At 58.5% G+C, this 23,500-nt stretch overlaps 1 protein-coding gene across 1 annotated transcript; it reads left to right on the top strand.

Annotated features, from left to right (window-relative positions):
- Positions 1–2,749: 2,749 nt before the first annotated feature.
- Positions 2,750–5,233, top strand: PHLDA3 (pleckstrin homology like domain family A member 3). The gene is made up of 2 exons (XM_072831411.1): positions 2,750–3,236; positions 4,569–5,233. The coding sequence occupies exon 1, from the start codon at positions 2,788–2,790 to the stop codon at positions 3,169–3,171; it is 384 nt and encodes a 127-aa protein (XP_072687512.1). The 5' UTR covers positions 2,750–2,787; the 3' UTR covers positions 3,172–3,236; positions 4,569–5,233.
- Positions 5,234–23,500: the final 18,267 nt, after the last annotated feature.

The following is a 23,500-nucleotide window of genomic DNA, read 5'->3' as shown; positions in this document are numbered from 1 at the left end:
ACTTTTCTCATCAGGAAAATGAGCACAGTGATAATAACAATACCAATCTGTTGTGAGAATAGAAAACACGGGAGGGCTCTGTAATGCTTAAATGCCTGTACTTTTGTGGATTAACCTGGAACTGGAGGGAAAATCAATGAGTCCTGGGCTCTGTGTAGGGAGAGGTTGAAGTGATGGAGATAAAGCAGAGTTAGGGGCAGGGTGAGCAGCCTGGTCTAGGGCCCTGTCTCCGAAAGGACAGAGCTTTGGATCACGGCAGGACGCTGCCAGCTTGGTGCACTCAGGAGATTCTGGGGGTTGGGGTGGGGGGCAGAGCAAGTAGCCATGGGAGGGCATGGCTGGCAGACGGGCTGAGACTTTGGGGATCCCTAAGACAGGGCCGTGGGTACCTGAGCTTTCTCTACTGCTGCCCTCTGGGCCTCAGGAGACACCTCTCTTGGCTACTTCTCTTCCTTCATGGTGCTGGTCACTTCCTCTCCCACAGGGGCCCTCCCCCGGTTAGGGAGTTAGCTGTCCTGTGTGTGTGTCCAGGGTGCTCCTGCAGCACCCAGGCTGCAGAGCTGTGGTGGGGGTGCTGACAGCCGCCCTCCCCAACCCCCCCCACACGGGACCCTCCTTGGGCCCGTTAGGCTCTACATCAATGGGCGGGAGGTTGGAAACAGGGTGTGGGGACAAAGAGGTCTTATTACTGTCGTTACTGTGTATTATTATTCCCATAATGATCTATTATTAACATGTCAGTGAATAGGCCCTTAGGAAACTGGGGGCCCTGGCGGAGCTGACCAAGATGGGGCAGACGCAGGACCTAGAAGAGCCATCTTCCTGTGCCTGGCCTAACCTTAGGGTCCCCATCCCTTTCTGAAGACAATAAAAGTGGGTGAAGGGGAGGAATGACATTTATTGAGACTCTTGAGAGTTGCCAGGACCAGGCCAGCACCTTGCACAGATGTTATCTAACGTGTTCATCAGAGCTCCGTGAACTAAGAATGAATTAATCTTTCCATTTGACGGATGAGGAAATGGAAGGATAATGGAGGGGCCCCAGGCGGGGCGGGGACACCGCAGTCCAGAGGAAGGGCTGAGGTTTGAACCCAACACTGCAGAGCTTTCATCTTAACACAAAGCCCTTTAGGCCTAAAAAGGGAGGGAAGCCTTCTCCCTCCCCTTCCCCCTTCTTCTCAGAATCCAGGGAAGTACAGTCTTCGGGTCTTAGGATGGCACCCGGGGAGGCTGCTAGGAGCTGCCCAGGGGCTGCGCATGCCCAGCTAACTCCAGTCACGGCCGGTCCACGTGGGCTGAGCCAGAGGTCCCCGCAAGCCTGTGCTACCAAGAAGACTGCAGCAAGGGACCTCTCCTGGTCACAATGGGGTCCCCCCTGTGCCGCCACTGGGAGGCTGAGTGGCCTCAAGGTTCCCCTCTCTGCCCAGTTCGCCTTGGCTTTTCTCTACCTGTGTCCTGGAGCTGGGGATGCCCGGAGGGAGGAGGAGGAGGGGGGTCGCCCCAGCAGAGAGAACTGGGCAGCCCCTCTTTTGCCCTGCCCAGAGAGGGTAAGAACCCAACTCAGGCTTGAATCCTACCCCACCCCCCACCCCAAGATCGTCCTCGTTTTTCTGATTTGCACAATGCCAAGGGGGGAGCCGGCCAAGTTGGAGAGGGGGCACGGGCTGCGGCCCACGACCACAGGGCAAGCCCACGCCCTCTCCCGAGCCGCGACCCTCCCTCTAGCAGACGCGCCCTCTCCCCCGCCCCCGCCATCGTCCCCTGCGTCCGAGGCCCACAGGCGCTATGGTCCTAAGAAGCGGCGGGCGGCGGGTCACGAGGCTTCGGCTGTCGGGTAGGTCGCCCCCGGGCCGGTACCAGCTGTACCCGCCCGGCGCCCAGCGCCTCCCGGGCGCGACCCAGCCCCCGCCGCGGCCCCCGCCCCCGGAGCTTGACCCCGCCCCCTGGGGCCTCCCCTCCCCTCCCCCTCCCCCCGCCGCAGCCCCGCCCCCACCCCTCTCCCCCCTCCTCCCGGAGCCTGGCCCCATCCCCCATCCCTCGTTCCCCCTACCCCCCCCCCCCGGCCCGGCCACGCCCCGATCCCCGCCCCGCCCCCGAAACAGATCGGCCCCGCCCCCGAGACCTGGCCCCGCCCCCGGAGGTTGACCACGCCCCCTGGGGCCTCCCCCCCTCCCCCGCCGCAGCCTCGCCCCCATCCCCTCTCCCACCTCCTCCCGGAGCCTGGCCCCATCACCCATCCCTCGTTCCCCCTCCCCCCCGGGGCCCGGCCACGCCCCGATCCCCCGCCCCGCCCCGGAGCCCGGCCCCGCCCCCTGGAGCCCGGCCCCGCCCCCGCTCCCCGTCCCCCCCCGCCCCGCCCCCCGGAGCCAGGCCCCGCCCCCGCTCCCCGGCCCCCGCCGCCCCGCCCCGCCCCCCGGAGCCCGGCCGGCCCCCCGCTCCCCGGCCCCGCCCGGTGCGCGGCGCGGAGGGGAGGGCGGGCCGGGGCAGGAATGCGCGGCGCAGGAGGCGAGCCGGGGGACATGTAAGGGCACATCCCTGGAGCTGCCGCCCAGCGCGCAGGCAGAGCCCAGCGGAGCGGGAGGGCGCGGGCGAGCGCGCAGCGGGGCTCGGGCGGGAAAGCGGCGGGGCGGCGGGGCGGCGGGGCGCGGCGGGGCGCGGAGGGGCGCGGAGGGGCGCGGAGGGGCGGCGGGAGCGGGCGCGCGGGCAGCCGGGGCGCAGGCGGCAGCGCGCGCGGGCAGCCGGCCCGGCGCCGGGACCGGCGCGGCCGAGCGGGACCCCGGGGCGCCCATGACGGCGGCGGCGGCGGCGGCGGTGCTCCGGGAGGGCGTGCTGGAGAAGCGCAGCGGCGGGCTGCTGCAGCTGTGGAAGCGGAAGCGCTGCGTGCTCACCGAGCGCGGGCTGCAGCTCTTCGAGGCCAAGGGCACGGGCGGCCGGCCCAAGGAGCTCAGCTTCGCGCGCATCAAGGCCGTGGAGTGCGTGGAGAGCACCGGCCGCCACATCTACTTCACGCTGGTGACCGAGGGCGGCGGCGAGATCGACTTCCGCTGCCCGCTCGAGGACCCGGGCTGGAACGCCCAGATCACCCTGGGCCTGGTCAAGTTCAAGAACCAGCAGGCCATCCAGACGGTGCGCGCCAGGCAGAGCCTCGGGCCCGGGACCCTTGTGTCCTGAGCCCGCTTCCCGGCCGCGCGCCCGCGCCGCACCCTCCCCCACGTGGCGCCCAGAGGTCAAGGCAGGTAAGCCCCTGGGACTGAGCCCCCTTCTCTCCTCTGTCCTTTCTCTTCGCCCCACGGAGAAAGCGAGGGACTCCCCCCCCAGCGTTCCCCGTCAAAGCCCAGCCCCCCCAGGGCCGACAAGGAGTAGGAGCCCCGGAGCCTGAGCAGCACCCGGAGGGTCCTGGGTGCCCCAGGGGGTGGGGAGGAAGATGGAAGGGCCGGGCCCTGCAGGCTGGATCTGCCCTGGCACAGGTGGAGGGGGGCTGGCCTGAACACGCCCTTGAGGCTTTCCAGCAGCACCCCTCCCCGCATGGCTTTCAGGGCGCTGGCCAGGCCAGGGGTGTGATGAACTGACGTTTCCCCCTCCCTGTGCTACAAACAGTCTTCAGGAAAGAGTTTGAGTGTGGAATTGGGACAGAAAGGTCATCCCCTTCACTTAGCAGAGTCACCAGGGGTTGGGAACAGGACCGAGCTCCCAGGGGAGGCCTCAGGGAGAGGCCAAGGAGCCCGGGGCCAGGCCTCCAGCACCCGATCTTGACAGCGGGCATTGGATCCCGGGGCTGAGCTGCTGGCAGACCAGAAGTACTGGGGAGGGGGCAGGCCGCTGATGCCAAAGGGGAGTGGGCCTGTCTACCCGCCCCTGAGCGCCAGCCAGTGCTCAGCTGGGCCACAGCAGAAGCCGGAGAAGGAGGTGGGCAACTGGGACAGGGTGGGTGGACGGGTGCAGGATGGGGTCATGGTTTGTTATTTGTGATGTCTTAATCCTCCTTGAGCAGTAGGGCAGGGGGTGAGGGGCGGATCTGTGGTCAGGAAGACCCAGGGGAGGGACCAGGAATAGAACCTAGAAGCCCTGGCTCCCAGCCCCGTGCCCTCTTCCCCAGATGCCACTCCCTCCCTGTGGGAACTAGGAACCAGGCCGAGGAAGGATTTGTACCACTCGGGTTTTCATTTCTCTGGTGGAAACGCCTCTCCCCCTGACCCTCACCTCCCCCTCCCACACTACCTCGCCCTCCAGCCCCACGGCTTCTCCACCTTACCAAGTAGTCCCAGCGAGCCTGGGAGCCGCGTCTGGCACCATACAGGCCCTGGACCCTCCTGTTGACCGGACTGAGGGTTAGCTGAGAGGCTGGGAGAAGACAGATCTGCTGAACCGAGAACTGGTCCATATTGATCCCTCAGGCCTCAAGGGGACTAGGAGAAAGCAGGTTCCTCCACTGGTCACAGTGTGTTGGACAAACGTGATTTTCTCCCTTTCTCCTGAGGTGGCGAAGGTTGGGAGGCTCTGGGGTCAAACAGCTTATACTTCCTACGCCAGGGTCTGCCCCTGCCCTAACTGCTGTTCTTTCCTGCCAGCTTTCCGGGCCCTGTTGGCTCTCAGGGGCATGACTGTGCTGCATATGCCAAGGCAGGAGCCAGGGTCGTGTGGAGGAGGCGATGGAGCTGAAGGAATGGACGGGGCCTGGGGAGGAGACCAGAAGGCCACATGGGGCTGAGGATGAAGATTCAGCCCCTGGATGCTCTGACTCTCGGGACATTCCCAGCTCAGTGCTTTGTAGCCACAGGCCTGACTTCTATCCCGCGGTGGAGAGCCGGCATCCGAGCATCTCCTCCCCAGCCCCCCCGTCGTCTGTCCTGCAGACTGCTGTGAGTCCCCAGCTTGGTGGCGTGCCTGGAGGGGGACACTGCCTTGTGGGGGGCTCAGCTGGTGCCTCGGGACTCGGGAGGCCAGCCTGCGACCCAGAGTTGGAACCACCTTGGCATCGCTTCTGGACTCACCTTGGTGGGGGGAGCTGACGGGCCCCGAGGCCCACACGTGGAGGTTCTCCTGCTGCTTGGGTCCTTCTGGGACCCCCACCCACCCAGGCCTTCTCTTTGCACAGTTCTTCCCCTACCTCCTGCCCCTCTTCCCCCCACTGTGGTGCTAGGCCTGGAGGTGGTGGGGGTAGGGTGGGGGTCTGGCCATTATCATTTCATGCCTATCCCAAAATGAAGATGCCCTACAAAGGGCAGTGACTACACTGCTGAGTGGAATTCTTTGCCGACAGAGGCCCGGTGCTCGGAACATCCCTCTCCTACCCCTGCTTTTGCACTCCACAGCTCATTCTGAAATCTCCAGCCTGGGTAGAGGGAGACGTCGCAACCCCAGGAGGCATGGCCTCAGGGGTCCTGGGAAGGAGGGGTATCATATCGGCCGACTCGGCCTGCGTAGATGCTGCTTCTCCAGAAGGCCATGCCACCCCTGCCATCCTGGGAGGTGGCTCAGTGTTCTGGGCAGAGCTTGTCTCCCTGTCATTTATATACTCAGGCTTTCTACATTTGTGCGGTAAGGATTCCTTGCCGGGTAGTTTAGGAGGGATAATCTCAGCCCAGGAGAACCCGAAGTAACCGAGAAATAGCTGCCTGAGTTACACAGGGACTGAGTCGGGCAGGCGTCTCTTTAAGGAGCTCTGTGCTTCCAGCCTCTTTGTTCCCCCATCACGGTTCTGCTGCTGTTCCGCCAAAACCGTCTTATCCTTTGTCCCCTACCTCAGTCCTCAGAAGCATCTTGCTCATCTACCGGGATTGCATCTCGCAGTTGAAAAAGAACTTACAAATCTTACAAATTACAAGCGGATTGTTACAAACAGCTCCCTCGTTACCTCATTAGGCTTTATATCCGTCTCATGAGTAGCTTAATCCCGGCGTGGCGAGGAAGCGTCCTCTTCCGTGCCAACCCTGAGCAGTGCCGAGGAAGATCCGGGCTCCCTTGGTCTGCTGTGATCAACGGGGGCGTCTGCCCTGGCTGGGGCGGGGGGGGGGGGGTGCCCAGGCATGCGTGGGGTGCGGGCAGATGGTCTCTGCTACCCCTTCCTTGGTGGAGCCACGAGAATGGGAAGGTTGGCTTCTCCGTCCAACACGCTGGCCTCTAAGATAGAATCCTTGCTCTTCCAACCAAGCCCAAAGGTGACCAGCGGCGGGGATTCCAGCATGAAAGAAGGAAAGATGCAGCCAGGCCCTCGGAGGTGGGAGAGTGGGAGCTGATGGGACTGAGATGCAAGGCAACCCAAACTCATCCTGAAGGCCTCTCACGGGCCAGGCACTGTGCTTGGCACTGGTGACGCTGGGATGAGGGACAGTCTGCCCCCAGGAGCCCAGAGTCCGGCGCAGAGACAAAATGCCAGCTGGTGCCTGCGGAGCTGGCATGAGCAACCAGCGGAACGGCAGGCTCTGCCCTCTGTGCCCAGCTCTGGGTTGGCCTCAGTGGATCATCCTGGGAGCTTGGCCTCAGGGCAGTGGGGGCACAGCCACGCGGGGTGTCAAGGGTAGGGGCCGCACGGAGCCGAGGACAGGGAGGAGGAAGCTGACTAGGGTGCCCCCTGCTTTTCGGGAACGCAGCCCTGTCGGTTCCAACTATGCTTTGGTTCCTGCCCAAACCCAGCTTCAGGTTCTCCTTTTGCTAGGAGCGTCCCAGGCCCTGCGAGGGGTGTGCTGCAGCCGGAACCCTCAGCACAGAGCCTAGAAGGCCGTAGGCCCCGGTATACAGTATAGAGGTGGTGGCTGCTGCTGTGCGGAGAGCCCCGGAGCTTCCCGAAGGCACCAAGAACTCAGCACAGAGATGGGGGTGGGGGGTGTCACGTGCTGAATTTAGTTTTTTTTTTTTTTTTTAAGATTTTATTTATTTGAGAGAGGGAGAGAGAGAGGAGAGAAAACATGAGCAGGGGTAGGGGTGGGAGGTGGGAGGTGGGAGGTGGGAGGAGAAGGAGAAGCAGGCTCCCCCCTGAGCAGGGAGCCTGATGCAGGGGCCGGATCCCAGGACCTGGATTGACCTGAGCCGAAGGTAGATGCTTAACCGACTGAGCACCCAGGGGCCCCAGAATTTAGTTTTTTAAAGATGATGTGACCTCTGGGGCGTCTCTGTCTCTGCTGGGGAGGGAGACACCCTGCTTCATGGGTTTAGGGGTGTCTTCACTGCTCTGGCAACTCTGAATTCTAAAAATGGAGCATAGCCCTCACCCTAGGAATGCTTGGCTGGACCACAGGGTGGGGTCAAAGCCTCTTTGGGGGCACAAACGCCCTGACGGTGCCAGCAGACATGCATGAGATGGAAAAGCTGCTCCGCTGGGCCCGAGGACGCCATCCGGCCAGGGAGGGGCTGCCCTGGGAGCCCTGGCCTCACCCCCCCCCCTCCCCCCGACGTGTGAGTCACAGACGGGAAAATGAGAAAGGGCAAGTCCCTGCTGGGCCCGTGGGGCTGCGGGTGGGGAGGCAGGAGAGAAGGGATGGGCTTGCTCAGGTCAGGGTGAGCTGAGGCCGGGGCTGAGGCTTGGCAAGAGTGAGCCCGTGGCAGCGGTGAGGGAAGGTGGTGCGAGGAGCCGGAGGGGATCCGCAGGCAGCGCTGCTGGGAGGCTGTGAGGACAGGCCTGCAGGGCTTAGGGTGCGCGGCTCTGCCAGCCGGCCCTTCCCGGAGTCTGGGGACACGTGGGGGCCGTGGGCAGTTGTCCCACAGGCCCAGGACCGGTCTCTGGTGGCCGTGGGCCCACGGCCTGTTCTGTCCAGAAAGCAACTCCTTATCCTGCTTCCACATTCTAGGGGCTGCCGCAGGGCAGCAGAGCGAGCCCAGGCTCCTCGGTGGTGCCCTCGCCGCAGCCGGGCTCTGCTGCTCCTCCCGGCCCGGCCCGCACGCGGGTCCCGCAGGCAGCCGCCCCCATTCCCGGCTGGCAAAGGCTGCCCCCCACTCCCCGGCCTTTGCACCTCCCTCCTCCCGCACATTTTTGTGTCATTGGCTCACCACCTCGGAGGAGCCTCCCCTGCTCTGCCTCCAGCCGGGCTGACGATCTGCTGTCTCCTCCGCGTGGCCATAGCTCGCCCATTAGTCACCCTGCCTGGCAGTTGCTGGCGTGCTTGTCTGCCTGTCGGCCGACGGGCAGCACCCGTCGGGCGTATGTTCCTGCGGCCTCGGGGTCTGCTACCCACAGGCTCCCGGTCATGCAGAGGGTACGCCGCGCCCGCTCTGCGCCAGCCGATCCCAGAACTGTGCAACCATTGCATCGTGCAATGCTTCCGCCTGAAGTAGGTGCTACAGCTCCCATGAAGAAACTGAGGCCCAGAGACGTTCGGCGATTTGTTCCGAGTCCCAGAGCAGCTGTTGGGTGGTGCAGCCTGGGGGACCCTAGCCTGTGCTCTCAACCCAACACCAGAGGATTCACTCTCACCAGAGGAGTGAATGACTGACTGAACCCACAGTTCGCCGGGACAAAGTTGACCAGGAGCTGGGAGAAAGGGTTAGGTCCAGAGGTCCACAGGGAAGGCTCACACCCAGCCAGGGCAACCAAGGACCCTCCTGGTGTAAGCACGGAAAGCTCCGTGTCCCAAGAAACCCCTCAGTCCTGGGCAACCTGGGCTGGTGGCTCACCCTCCGCCCCGGCCTAGGGACAGGAAGCGCTGCCTCTCCCACCTGCTTAGCTCAGCAGCCAGCTCTGCCCACGGCTCTTGGCCCCAACGGAGGGCCCACGGGAGAGGCCAAGGCCAGAGCGGCAGCACAATGGCCCCGGGGCACTGCCAGCCCGGCCTCGGGATGCGTCTGCTGTTCCTGGAGGCGACCGCAGGCTGCCAGGAGGAAGGACAGCCCGGCGTCCGCAGGGGCTCCTCAGTCACCTCTGCTTCTGCTGGACCCCGGCCACGATGCAATTCAACTGAGCCTGGCCCTTTGCTGAGCACCTGTTTCTGCTGCACAGGTACAGAAGCCCGCGCTATCTCCCAAGGTAATGGAGGCAGAGAGGGTGGCAAGGAGGGGAGGGGAGGGGACCATCAGGTGGGGACAGGGCTGTGAGGTGGGCCGGGGATGCAGGTGGTCTTTGGAACGGAGGATGGGCTTCCATCAGACAGAAGCAGGGAAGCAAGGCCTGCCAGGGGCAGCAACTACCTGTGCCAAGGTGCCCGGCAGGAGGATGGGGGCTGGCACGGGAGGCACAGTCGGTTTGCACACAACCCGAGGGCTGAGCACAGAGCAGGTGGGCCGACCCGGAGCCTGCCGCCTGGCCAGGGTCCGCCTTCATCCGTCGGCAGCGGGAACCCATCCCAAGGCTTCTGAGCTTAACGCATCCGCACCCCTTCGTTTTTATTTCAAAAACCTGTTCCTGGGATCCCTGGGTGGCGCAGCGGTTTGGCGCCTGCCTTTGGCCCAGGGCGCGATCCTGGAGACCGAGGATCGAATCCCACGTCGGGCTCCCGGTGCACGGAGCCTGCTTCTCCCTCTGCCTGTGTCTCTGCCTCTCTCTCTCTGTGACTATCATAAATAAATAAAAATTTATAAAAAAAAAACAAAAAAAACAAACCTGTTCCTTGAAGAAAAATGTGAGAGGACAGCTCATTGTGAGGAAGAAAACAAAGGTCACCGTTCACGTTCCCATCTGGCAGAGATGATCTTTGTTGACTCTTTGGTGTGTTTCCCTCTATGTTTCTTTCTACACGAGTAGATACGCGACGTGTAATCATTATATATGATGTGAAAGGCGATTATTTTTCACACATGGGGTCGTACTATGTGTGGTTCATTATATCCCAGCTTTTTTTTTTGTACTTATAATATATTGTGTTATGAAGCCATGACATTAAATAAGCATTTTCATGCCTGTAGGTTATTGTTATATTTAGTGTTATTTATTTGACAAACGAGTCTCTTATTGTTGCACACCATGTTCTTTGCAATTTTTTAAAGATTTTATTTATTTATTCATGAGAGAGGCAAGACACAGGCAGAGGGAGAAGCAGGCTCCCTGTGGAGCCCGATGTGGGACTCGATCCCGGGACCCTGGGGTCATGACCTGAGCCAAAGGCAGATGCTCAACCACTGAGCCACCCGGGTGTCCCTGCATTTTTTTTTTTCCTGTTACATACAAGGTGGTAATAAATGTTTGCATATCTAAATCTCTGTGTCTCTGGTTGTTTTCTTCCTTCCTTCCTTCCTTCCTTCCTTCCTTCCTTCCTTCTTTTTCCTTCCTTCCTTCCTTCCTTCCTTCCTTTCTTCTTCTTCTTCTTCTTCTTCTTCTTCTTCTTCTTCTTCTTCTTTCCTTCCTTCCTTCCTTCCTTCCTCTTTCCTTCCTTCCTTCTTTTCCTTCCTTCCTTCTTTTCCTTCCTTCCTTCCTTCATTCCTTCCTTCCTTCCTTCCTTCCTTCCTTCCCTCCTTCCTTCCTTCCTTCCTTCCTTCCTTCCTTCCTTCCTTCCTTCCTTCCTCCTTCCTTCCTTCCTTCCTTCCTTCCTTCCTTCCTTCCTTCCTTCCCTTCCTTGTTTTCCTTCCTTCCTTCCTTCCTTCCTTCCTTCCTTCCTTCCTTCCTTCCCTTCCTTGTTTTCCTTCCTTCCTTCCTTCCCTCCTTCCTTCCTTCCTTCCTTCCTCTTTCCTTCCTTCCTTCCTTCCTTCCTTCCTTCCTTCCTTCCTTCCTTCCCTTCCTTGTTTTCCTTCCTTCCTTCCTTCCTTCCTTCCTTCCTTCCTTCCTTCCTTCCTTCCTTCCTTCCTTCCTTCCTTCTTACTATTTTGAAGTCAAATTAGCTTTCTTAGAGTGGAATGGCTGGGCCCATCCTGGAGAGCAGGGGAGGTGGGGTGAGCCCTGGGTTTGAGAAGGGGTGTCAGTGGTGGTCTTGGGGAAGGGAGACCCTGGGAGCAGGGAAATCAGTTAGGAAGTCCCAAGGCCCCAAGAGCCATGGTGGAAATGGGACAGGAAGGTGGGAGCCAATGAGGAGACAGTGACTGGTTAGTCAGTGCCCACGTGGGGCCCGAGCCTCCTGCCATCCGCGTGGAGGCCCTCAGGTAGCAGTGAAAGCCCCGCCCTCCTCACAGACCTGAGTGAGGCCCTGCTGGGTCTCTGGTTGGCAGTGCTAGTTGGCTCCTCACCAAAATGGGAATGATAATAGCCTACTTCCTGGGATCACGGCGAGAACTAATTGAGGGAACGCTGTAAGGTAGATAAGGCACCTGGATGCTGCACAGTAGCGTGGTCCCACGGTGGCCTGATTGCTGCGCTGCGCTGAGCCTGTGATGAGCCCCCGGCCTACGTGCACCCCCGGCGAGAAAGCTGTAAATGAACGACTTAAACCGCCAAGGCTCGCCCGAGCTCTCACGGGTCCCAATAACCAGCCTTCCGGGCGTGGCCTAAACGGGCCCAGGCTGACATCCCTCCGGGAGAAGTGGCCACCTTCGGAGCCGGGAGAGTGACACTCAGAGAAGTGGACAGCGGCTCGGTGTAGACTCAGGCCTCCCAACTCTGAGCCCCGAGACGCGGTCGTGACATCCCGGTGCCTCTCGCCATTGGGACCTCCCGGTGCGTGAGGATGGAGACAGCAGGCCACGCTCCACCGAGGTCCCTTTGTCCTGACTGGGCTGTGCCCTCATGATCTCCGCCGGCACCGCTCCCCGGGCTCCACTCCAGTGGCTCGGAGCCCTCCATCCAGAGGAGCCCCTTCCCCGCCAGGAGAGCAGAGCAAGCGGCACAAGGGGGCTGAGCCGGCGGAGCAGGGCGCAGAGCTGGGCCCGGCAGCCCCGGGGAGCCCCCGGCTGAGCCGCCCCCCGCCAGGGAGGTGAGCTCTGTGCTCCATGCTCACGGACGCAGCAGTGGAAGCGAAGAGGAGCCACAGCGGCTCTTCATTACACTTGACTGGGGCGGGCAGGGCTGCGGTCTGGAGCTTTCGGCTCTTTGTGCAAAGGGAGACGTCAGGCTCTGTGCTTCCACCACTTCCCAAACACGCGCCAGTGGCGTCTCTCCCAGTCTGGGGGTCCACCGCGCAGGGCCAGCCCGGAATAGCCTGTCCTCCCGCAGGACAGGACAGACCCCTCTCCGGGCAAGGTCTCTGGAGCCCACCCCCCACCGTCTCCACCCTTCAGTCCCGGAATGTTTATCATCACCCTCTGTGTTTGTCTCCAGCGCTCTGGCTCTCAAGGAACCTTCAGGTACCATCCTGTTTTCTCACAACAGGAAGAGCTTGGAATATTTCCTGATAGATAAGATGGTAAATCTGAGGCCCAGGGAAGGAAAGCATCCTCTGCGTGGCTGAGCCATGGTCCCCGAGTGAATACCCAGTCTGGGGTTCGATAGACTAATGCTCCTACCCAGTCCTTGTCTGGCAGGCTGGGGCACGCATGCATCCGGGCCACTTAGGAGTTTAGGCAGGGGACCTTCTCTCAGGCCTTTCTCCTTGGCCTCTGCTGGGTACCTGGGGGCTCCTCTCGGCTAGCCTACAAGTCCTCTTTGCTGTCAGCACCCATGGCTGGGCTGAGACACCTTCAATATAAAAGGTCTCATGATAAGATCAGGGACGCCTGGGAGCATATAGGGGAACTTGGGTCCATCTTGCTTTGCCCAGTGCCTCCCGGGTTCCCAGCTTCACAGCCACGAGGGCCACCTGCACAGTCTGGTGACGGGTGTACCCCACCTCAGCAGCCAGTCCCTTGTTCCTTTGCTCAGCTGCTTCTGAGCCTGGGCACGGCCTGGCTGCTTGACGCAGCCCCTCGGGTTCACTATCTTCCTATCCTGGAACGTGCAGGAGGGCAGGGCCCTGTATTTCCTTCCCATGCTCACTACTGGATCCTTACGCCGGCGGCTGGCATATAGCAGGTGCTCAGTAAAGACCGTGGAAAGAGCAAATGTGACGTTGTGTGTGAGTGGTTATGTGTGTGTGGCTGTGTGCATGTCTGCGCCAACTGTCCGGGGCTTCCTGCCTCTTGGGGCAATCTCCCGGCACATGTCAAATAAACAGAGCCTGCAAGATGTTAGGCAGGTGTGTAGTCAGGTGGGCTGCATGGGGGGGACCCCTCCCCTTGAGAGCAGGTGTGTAGTCAGGTGGGCTGCACGGAGGGGACCTCTAAGTGGCTGTCAGTGGCAATGCTGGTAGTCTGGGCCGAGGGGACGGCACTCTGGGTCCCCATTCAGACGGGCCAATATCTGGCTCTGGAGACTTGGGCAAGTGGCAGGCCTCGTGCTCCTCACTGGTAAAACAAAGGAGTCGAAGTAGGTCAGTAGGTTCCACATCAAGCAGATGGTCAGAGCCTTCGGGGCGCTTGTTGAAAGCACAGAACCCTGGCCCTACCTGCAACCCTCTCGAGCTGGAGCCCGGGAATCAGCGTTTCCAGTAAGCCCCTCCCCCCACCCATCGTGATTCTGAGGTTTCCAGGCCAAGGGAATGATGCTCAATGGCTATGACAGCCAATCAAGAGCTCAGAGCTGCTGTCCTGGCCTCTGGTGTTTGAGGCCCGGGATCCTAGTCAGGGGTTACTGAGCAGAGCCTGCTGCATGGTGTTACACACACACACACACACACACACACACACACACATGCTGCGAGCTCCCACATACCCACGGAGCCTCAGGTGCTGCAGTCCTGGGGAGTGCCGTCTGGCAGCAAGGGCACTCTTATTTCTCCATTTCCTGTATCTCGGGGTTTTACTTTCCCCGATCCCCCCCTTATCAGAATAGTCCTGGAGAAGGAGCCCACATGGGCAGCTGGCCTCTGGCCGCACTCTTACCGCGCCTGGCTCTCAGTTTGCAGAAATGTGGCATGGAAACAATGATCCTCCCTCCATCCAGGAATACTATGGGAACGAGTGAGGTCAAGAAGACAACACAAGCGAGTGTGCAGTGCAGTGTGAATGCCTGGACTATTTGCAGGTAGCGTCTGTTGATTCCCTGAGGCGAGCCCTCCCCTGGCAGCCCTGCTCTGGTCTTTCCAAGCCAGCTCCACACTCCTCTTGAGTCTCTGTTCCTGCCTCGACCTCCCTGGTCCCTGCTGTGCCTTTGAGACCCAGTTTGGGGGTCCTGGAAAGGCCCCAGCGGTCTCCGCCTCCTGGTGTATTTGTACGAACCCCTCCCCTTGAGAGCAGATTGGCCTCGTGACTAGGATGAGATGGGGGGTCCTTCTGTGATTAGGCTCCATAAGGCTGTGCTCTCCATCTGGCTCATTCAGACCCTCGCCCTCGCTCACTCGCCGAAGCAAACTGCCATGTCGGGGAGGCTCCCGTGCCAGGAACCGAGGGTGGCCTCTGGCCCGAAGCCCAAAAGACACTGAATCCCACCAACAACCGTGTGAGGCTAGAAGCAGGTTCCTCCCCCGCCAAGCCTTCCCCTGGGACCCCGCTCCTGGCTGACATCCTGACTTCTGACAGGGGCCCAGCCAGGCATTTCTGGATTCCTGACCCGCAGAAACTATGAGATGATAAACGTGTGTTGTTTTACGCCACTTCGTTTGTGCTAATTTGTTGCGTAGCAATGGATAAATAATACAGACGTCTCCTTCGTCTCCTTCGGGATGGCTTCCCCTGATTCTCTTCATGCCCCCGTCAGGGCCGGGGCCCCTCCCCTGCTCGCGTTCATCAGAGCCCGGCACGCACTCTTTCTGGCATGACATTGGTCTACTTATCTCCTTCTCGGGGTAGGGACCACGTTCCTTTTCCCCCCGGGGCCAGGCCCTGCGCCTGGCACACAGCAAGACTGCAATTAATGTTTGCCGAGTGATTGAGATTCTAGAATCTCTCTCCGTCCTTACCTCCCCGCCTTTCCCCAGATTTGATGGTTTGCTTTTTTCAGAAAGGGGGGGTCAGGTCACCCCAAGATTCCTGAGCTCTGGGCTGTGGAAGGGTGCTGGGTGAGCACAGAGAAGATGCTCAGGGCTCAGCCCAGTGGTTTGGGAGACCTCATGAGTCACCAGAAAGCTGAGAGCAGGGGGTAGGGAAGAGTGGGGGATCTCCTGGGGCAGTGCACCATCTCCAGCTGGCCTGCTGGGCACAGGACATCTACCTTCCTATCCTGGGATTATTCTAGAGTGTTTCTAGGCTGGAATGATGATGTCCTCGGCCAACTGAAAGTGCTATGTTCTAGGAAGATGTTCTAGGAAGATGATCTCCTAGAAAAAGAAATTACCCAAATGCAATATATAAAAAAAGAACTACTCTGCAAGGAGCCAGGCCAGGCACATGCTCCCCTCGTCCCACCAGGCCAGGGGAGCACAACCAGCAGCTCCCTGCTAGAATAATCTCCTGGGTGGCTTGAACCCACAGAAATGTGTTCTTTCACAGCTCTGGAGGCCACGAGTCCAAAGTCAGCGTTGGGCTGATACCAGGCCATTCTCCCCCCAGGGCGGGGGGCTCCGGGTGAGAGCTGGGTCCCTGCCCCTTCTGGCTTCTGTGGCGCCGGGTGTTGTTGGCTTGTGGCGGCGTCCCTCCACGCCCTGCTCCCGTGGTCACACTGCCCTCTGCTCCTCTGTCTGCAATCTCCGTGTGCCTCCGTCTCATGAAGACCCTTGTCATGACACCCGCAGCCCGCCTGGGTAGTCCTGCATCATCTCCCCACCTTAAGATCCTTGCTGTAACGGCATTTCCAACATCTTTGCCGCATAAGACAAAACTCACAGGTTCCAGGGATTAGAATTAGCACGTTTTTGAGGGCCATTATCAAGCTGACCCTGGAGGCTGTGCCCAAGAGAGAAACTGAGGCATAGAGTGGCCCCTTCCCCTCCCCCACATCATATTCTCCTCTAAAAGTTGAAGGCTGGAGTCCGAACTTCCGGACCCGCTTCTCTGCCGCTAACTCCTGTCTCCAAATGAGGGGAGGCCCAGGAGGGACAGGGCCAGCTCTGCCTTGGTCATCCCGGTATGGGGAGTCCAGCCCTGTCTTCTCCTGGACCCCTTGGCTCCTCTTTCCTGGCCCTCCCCTCCGCTGGCGCCTGCGTGGGAGGCCCTGGCTGCATGACAGGGCAGTCTGGCTTCCGAGGGGAGACTCTTCCTTTTCTCTCCTGAGAGCAGCATCTTTCCCCAGCCCCTGCCCGGTAGCCCCCTGCGGGGGAGGCTGTAAATCCCCCACCCAGCCACATGGGGAAACAGCTGGGTCCCAGGCACATCCTGTGGACTTAACCCTTTCCACTCCCTGGGCCCGAGCTTGGGTTCCTGCGTGTCACACTGGCAGATGGCCCCGGTCCTGTTTATTGCAGGGCTTCAAGCCGCCCATCCTGCCGGGAGCCGGGAAGGGGCAGGGTCTGGGCTGCCCCCCGGGGCTGGCCGGTGACGACCACGGAAGGGGGTTGCCCGGAGCACATGAGCCTCCTCTGTGGTCATCACCAGCATCCAAAAGGCCTTTGTTCAGGACTGAACTGCACAGGGCTCTGGGATGAACCAGGATCAGCTGGAAATACCCATATTGGCCGCAGGGCGAGGCTGCTGGAATCTGTTTACTTAGCTTTCTCCTCACCAGACTGCATGTGTCTAGGGAGTAGGGACTTTGTTTATCTTCAGCTGATAATAAATTCTGATAAATGGCCTGAATAATGCTGAAAGTTTCCAGCTGTCCAAAATTATTCTCTCTCTCTCTCTCTCCCTCTCTCTCTGTCTCTCCTGGCACTGGATTCATTTGGGAAAGTTACAATGGTTCGAAGGGTTCGAAGGGTGTGAAATGTTTTGTAAAGTTAGGAAATCACACACCTCAGGGATAAGTATTATTAGAGTCTCAGAGGAGCTGGAAGCACACACCCTTATCGCAGGAGGGTGGGGAGGCCATCCATCAGCAAGTTCGAGGTGGTAATAATCTCTCTGCTGTGTGTGGCGGTAATAAAATTTCATGGGGCTTTCATAAATACATCTTATTTAATCTTTCCCACTGCTCTGAGCAGAGATGATCCTTCTCACTCTGGGTTTAAAAAAAAATGAGAATGCAGAGACTTCCAGTAATTTGTTCAAGATCACACAGTGATTGTGCAATGCTGGGGCTGGGGTCGGAACCCAGAGCTGCAGGGCTGAGAACCGGCCAGCGCGGAGCAAGGAGATGCTGTAGGCACCAGGGGAAAAGCAGAAAGCAGGGCCAGCAGGAGAAGCAGCAAACCCAAACTGGAATATGATGCCTGGGATAAAGGTTGGGTGGTCTTGGATCCCTACCCTGGATGACTTAGGGTGGTGGCTGGGCAATAATTGCAGTTTGTTGAATGCTAGATGTGGGCCAGTACTCTGCTAGGTACTGGCAGAGTATGAATTATGAATAATTCATGTAATAAGGCAGCAAAGGAGCAAGGATGGGATGCAAGCTGTGAGAACAGAAGATGGGAATTGAGGTTTTTCAGGAGGAGGAAGGGGCCTGGGGCAGAGGCATCGAGATTAACCATATGCTTGCCCGCTCAGAATAGATCGCGGCACACGTGTAGACCACCGGGGCTGCGAGGGGGCATCAAAACCCAGCACTCCAGAAGTGGGCTGGGGTGTCAGCCTGGACACTCTGGCCCCTCCCCGATGGGCTCTGACTGGACCCGCCCCCAACTCTCAACAGAAAGACAATAGTCCCAGAGAGCCACCTCCTCGGGGACAGGACAGGCGGGTGCCAGCCTGCCCAGCAGGACAAGGAACCCTTGTGCCGGCCTCCATTCCAGATCCTGCTCCACCCTGCCTGGCCCTGGAGGGTGGTCGGAAGTTTAGATCCTGGGGTGGGAGGAGGCCCGGAGCTGACACCAAGAACCAGCGCTGGGGCCGGGGTCACCTGGAGGTCTCAGGGAGCAGAGTGGGGCTGGGTAGCAAGCTCGGGGTTTCCAGACTGGCTCCCCAGGGCAGCTTCTGGTGGAGCTTGAGGAGGTGGGAGCTTTACCCGAGGCCACCCGGGGAGTTAGACCCAAGCGGGAGCCCCCGGGTTCCTGCCCGTGGGGAGTGGGTAGGAGGGGAGGTGTGCGGAGTTGATCCAGGGGGTCCAGGCTGCCTGAGGGGGGGCTCCCCTGCGGCCCCCCAGGCCGCCTCTCCCCGGCCCCTGCCCCCCAGCCCCCAGGCCCTGGGAGCGCGGGCCAAGCCTGCCGCCGTCCAGGGAGGGAGGCCCAGGGTCCGCCGCGGCCCAGATCTGCTCAGCTTCTCCTTGAAATTCCACACACCCTGCGCGTTTGGCAGGAGCCCGGAATGCGCTTCATCTGAACAATTTGTCTTTCATGGCGCGTTTGCATCAATCACCCCATTGTTTCCTTTCCCTTTCCAGGACCACTGGGGCTGCAGAGGGCTCCGTGCGCACTCGGGGAGCAGGGGACACGCGGGGGCCAGGGCACCCCCAGTCTGCACCCCCCCACAGCCCGCAGCCCCTCCCCGTCCCAGGGTGGCCCCCTGCGCTCACCGCTCCCCATCCAGTTCCCAGGCCTCTGGGGGCAGCAGGGGAGACACAGGATGGGAGGCAAGAGGGCGCAACACCGGGGCTCAGGCACTTCATGAAAGGAGGGGTGCTGTTGTGAGAAAATGGGACAGTCTGCGGGTTCAGGGCTAGGCTGCAGCCCCCCGGCTGCCCTGACACCCGGGTGGCCACAGGCGACTCAGCTTTGGGGCTCGGGACCTCATCTAGGGAACGAGAGGCCTGGCCCGGAGAACAGGGTGCAGGGGGCCCTGGGTGTGGACGCCCGACCCATGGGGTCTGAACCATGCCTCTGCCACGCGTGGCCACGCCAGCCGTGAACTGGTGACCGTGATACGGTCGGTCGTCTCCCCCGGTGGATTCCGTGCCTGCAAATCGGCCTGTTAGGACGCGTGCTGGCAGCCCCGTGGTCACCCGCAGACGGGCCCGGTGGGGGGCGGCCCGGCCCCGGTGGCGGTGGCCCTGGGCGTGCTCCTGGCCTCCCTGCACTGCTGGTCGGTGACTGCGCGGCTTGAAAGGGCCCAAGCGCGGGGCGCGGGGCTGCCGGGGTTCCTGTGCGCCAGGAGGCCGCGATACATCCTGTTTTTTTCTTTTTTAAAAAATGTTCAGGGGGATCCCTGGGTGGCGCAGCGGTTTAGCGCCTGCCTTTGGCCCAGGGCAGGATCCTGGAGACCCGGGATCGAATCCCACGTTGGACTCCCGGTGCATGGAGCCTGCTTCTCCCTCTGCCTGTGTCTCTGCCTCTCTCTCTCTCTCTCTGTGTGACTATCATAAAAAAAAAAAAAAAAAAAAAATGTTCAGGGATCCCTGGGTGGCGCAGCGGTTTGGCGCCTGCCTTTGGCCCAGGGCACGATCCTGGAGACCTGGGATCGAATCCCACGTCAGGCTCCCTGCATGGAGCCTGCTTCTCCCTCTGCCTGTGTCTCTGCCTATCTCTCTCTCTCCGTGTGACTATCATGAATAAATAAATTAAAAAAAAAGAAAAAAATTAAAAAAAATGAAAAAATGTTCAGTTCTTTCAATGTGTCTGGAATATGAGAACAGCGTTTCAATATGTAAATATGCAGCCCCATTCCAAAGTCCAGTTTAGATTATCTGGATTTTTTTCTTTGCTTTTCTCTAACAATGACAACTAAGACCCTTCTAACCACACACACACACATGTATTTTTAAAGAGTTTATTTCTTACTTGAGAGAGCGTGCACGGGCACAGAGGGAGAAGCAGACCCCCCGCCAAGCAGGGAGCCCGATGCGGGGCTCCATCCCAGGACCCCAGGGTCGTGACCTGAGCCTTAGGCAGACACTTAACCCACTGAGCCCCCAGGCGCCCCTGCTGCGATGTGTCTCAGAGAAAATACATGTGTTAGAAAAGCTTTGTGCAGGTTGAGTTACGGTGCTGCTGGGCATGACTTCAACGCTAATGAATCAACCGTATATATTCATAAAGTGGCTTTTTTTTTCATAAAGTGGCTTTTTAAAAAAAAGATTTTATTGATTTATTCAGGAGAGACACACAGAGACAAGGACAGACACAGGCAGAGGGAGAAGTAGGTTCCATGCAGGGAGCCTGAGGAGGGGCTCGATCCCGGGACCCCGGGGTCACGACCTGAACTAAAGGCAGACCCTAAACCCAGACGCACCTCCCTTTATAACTTGCGTGCACCTGCGGCCCCCGCCCGCCCCACTGCACCTGCCCCCACCTCCTGCTGCAGACTGATAGTTTGGCTGGGTATCTATAGCATTCTAATTAGCAACTGTTTTCCCTTAGAATTTTGAAGGCATTTTTTCTATTGTCTCCTAGTTTCCAGTATTGCTACTGAGAGATGCACAGCCATTCAACTTCTCAGTCTTTTGTATGTGACCCACTTTTTCTCCCTGGGAGCCTGAAATATCTTTTGTCCCCTCTGCCTTAGGTCCCCGTCGTAACGGCGCTGGGTGCTTGGCGAGCCCCGACCCTTCCGTTCTGGGAGGTGTACGTTTCATTTCTCTGATAACCATCTCCTTCTAAATTCTCTGATCTCTCTTTCTGGAGCTACAAATAGTAAAACATTTGACGTCCTGGGTGATCCTTTCATTTTCTTATCCTTCCGGGTCTATTTCCCATACTTTTGGGAAGATTTCTTCAACTGTCTCCCCCAGCCCTTCTAGTGAATGAATGTTAGATCGTTGCTATCGTATTTCTAACTTCCAAGAGTTTTAAAACATTTTCTGAATGTCTCTTTTCCTCTTTATACAGCACCGTGTTCTTATTTCATGGACAAAATAACTTCTCCCTCTCTCTACAAACCACAGTTTCTTGACGCTTTGTTCTGTTCCTTGCATTGGGTGCTTTTTCCACATAGCTTTTGATCTGCTTCTTTGAGTTCTCTTTCAACTTAGACATTTTCCTTAAATATCTGGTGATTCTGGGGCACCTGGGTGGCTCAGTTGGTTAAGCGTCTGACTCTTGGTTTGAGCTCAGGACGCGATCATGGGTCCCTGGGATCAAGCCCCACATCGGGCTCCATGCTCAGTGGGGAGTCTGCTGGAGGATTCTTGCTCTCTTTCTGAAATAAATAAATAAATTTTTTTAAAAAACCTGGTGATCCAGGGGAGCCCGGGTGGCTCAGCAGTTTAGTGCCGCCTTCAGCCCAGGGCCTGATCCTGGAGACCCAGGATCGAGTCCCACATCGGGCTCCCTGCATGGAGCCTGCTTCTCCCTCTGCCTCTCTCTCTCTCTCTCTCTCTCTGTGTGTGTGTCTCATGAATAAATAAATAAAATCTTTAAAAATAAAATAAAAATAAAATAAAATAAAAAACCCGCTATCCTTAAATGTCCATTTGTATATATACATTTAAGACACCCAAGAGCTGACAGGAAGCTCTGTGTATGGGTGGGGCTGGTTTCTCACGGCTCTGACTCCAGGGCGATCAAGCGGCAGCGTGGTGGCCTCATGGCAGGTCTCTCCAACGTCAACGCCTTCTCTTGGGAGGGTTAGTTTCCCTGGATCAGAATCTTCAAGTCTCCAGCCAGGGTGGGCCTAGTAGGAGCTTTCGCCTCCGGAGCAGAAGTAGGAGGGGGTGAGTGGATCTTACACTTCCATGTGTCACCTTCCCTTAACCCCCTTGTTTTTAGTGTGAAGGCCCTGTCCCCAGCTGTGCCTGCTGTCCCCGAATCCCAGAGCGCTCTGGTCCAGGGTCCCTGGAGAGAACACCTCTCTTTTACCACGAAGGCCTGAACCCTAGTATTTTGGTGTTTGCACTGAAACCATCCCACCAAGAATTCCCACTCGCGGAACACCGTTGGTGGAGAGAGCTTCTAGGATGTTGGTACAGTTGATTACCCCTCCTCTCCCCGGACTCCGTCTTCTCTGGACTCCCCTGCTGAACCTGTTCTACCCACATCTCTTTTCCATCCGCTCCTCCGGATTCCTTTCTCTGCCTCCCCATCACATGTCCATTCCTCTTGGGGCTTCAACCTCAGCTTTGGGCTCCTGCCTTTCCCTCCTTCCTCTTCCCTGCTGTCTCCCCATGCTGCTGCCCGGCTCATCCATGCCCGTGGCTTGAACTACTGCGGGGGACTGGTAGTCTGGTAGACTCCGCCTTTCCAGCTATCATCTCCCTTCGAGCTCTTTTCTTTTTTCTTTTTTTTCTTTTTTAAGATTTTACTTACTTATTTGAGAGCACAAGCAGGGGAGGAGGGGCAGAGGAGAGGGAGAAGCGGGCTCCGCACCAAGCAGGGAGCCCCACAGGGGGTCATAACCCGAGCCAGAGGCAGACACCTACCTGACTGAGCTCCCCAGGCTCCCCTCCCCTTGAGCTCAATGCCCGATTATCCAACCCACAGGCTCCTGGCTGTTACCACTTGTCTGTTTACTGAGGATCTCCAGTCCTCCTCCAGAATGGAGCTCATCATCTTCCTCCCAAACTAGTTCCTTCTCTGACATATTTCCATTTTCAGTTGAAGGCACCGTGCTCATCCCGTTGACTAAGCCAGAAAATCCATCGGGATTCTTCTCCTTTTCTACCGCCACCGCCGCTGCCCCTCCGCCCAACACACATCTGCTCAGCCAGCGTCGAAGATTCTTCTTCGATTGCCTTTTGGACCTCCTCTGCTCCATGCTATTGCTGCTGCCTTCATTCAGATCCTCTGCAGCAGTTGCCTCTTATTATTATTATTATTATTATTTGGTTATATTTGTATGTTATTTATATTATCAGTTTTTATTATATTTATTATTATCATCACTCCCTCTGAGCTGGGTCCCCCGGGCCTCCAGTTCTTCCATTGTCTAATCTAGCTTTTATACTGCAGTCTTTTGTGAACTTTCTACAGTTCACACCTGATCATGCTACGCGGCTTTATTACCCTTTAATGGACCTCAGTTAAAGGCGTGAAGTCCGGGCTCCCTGGCACCTAACATGCAGATCAGGTTTTGTGACTCGTCACCATCCCACATCCACTCCCAGCTTCATCTCCTCCTGCTGTGCCCAGCCCGAGTCTTTCGCACCCTGGCAAGAGCAACCTGCCCGTGGTTACCCGCACTCCACACCACTGGCGGCCGCGGCATGCCTTGGGGCATGATGCCCTTCTGCCTGGATTCCTGATAAACTCCTGGACTTCCTCCAAAAGGTAGCTCAGGGGTTGCCCTCTTGTGAAGCTTCCTTTGAGTCCCTTCTTTTTGTTTAATTATTATTTTTAAATTTAAGTGGGCTCCATGCTGGGCCCATGCAGGGCTTGAACTCATGACCTTGAGATGGAGACCTGAGCTGAGACAGGGAGTCAGCCCCTCCACCCACTGGGCCGCTCAGGCGCCCTGGCGTCCCTTCTGAGGGAATTCATCACACCTTGTCGGGACCCTAACAGAATACGCACGTGGTCGTGTGTACAGCAGACGTTTGAGGAGCTTTTGAACGTATTCACGTGGACACCAATGCAGGAGACGAACGGCATGTGTTTTAGTTGGAATCACGAAGGACCCGCGTGGACGAGGTAGCGGGAGGATGACGGGGGTCTAGCGAGAGAGCAGCTCACCCCAGGCTGACGGCACAGGGAGGTAGAGGCGCTGGTGAGTGTGAACACCGCTGTGTCACGGGCTGCAAAATACGTTGGCCCCCGGCCCCCACAAGGCATCCTGAGAACCTCAAGTGCCTTAAATAGCAGAAACAGTCGTAGGAATATTCCTCATCCTACTATATCTTTAT

This window comes from Canis lupus, chromosome 6, assembly GCF_048164855.1.
Source record: "Canis lupus baileyi chromosome 6, mCanLup2.hap1, whole genome shotgun sequence".
Classification (NCBI taxonomy): domain Eukaryota; kingdom Metazoa; phylum Chordata; class Mammalia; order Carnivora; family Canidae; genus Canis; species Canis lupus.
The sequence above is the reverse complement of the archived record's forward strand: the minus strand, read 5'-3'. Positions and strand labels throughout refer to the sequence as shown.

Bases quoted from the DNA above. Each gene is read 5' to 3' on its own strand.
- PHLDA3 (XM_072831411.1), top strand. From the start codon at position 2,788: ATGACGGCGGCGGCGGCGGCGGCGGTGCTCCGGGAGGGCGTGCTGGAG.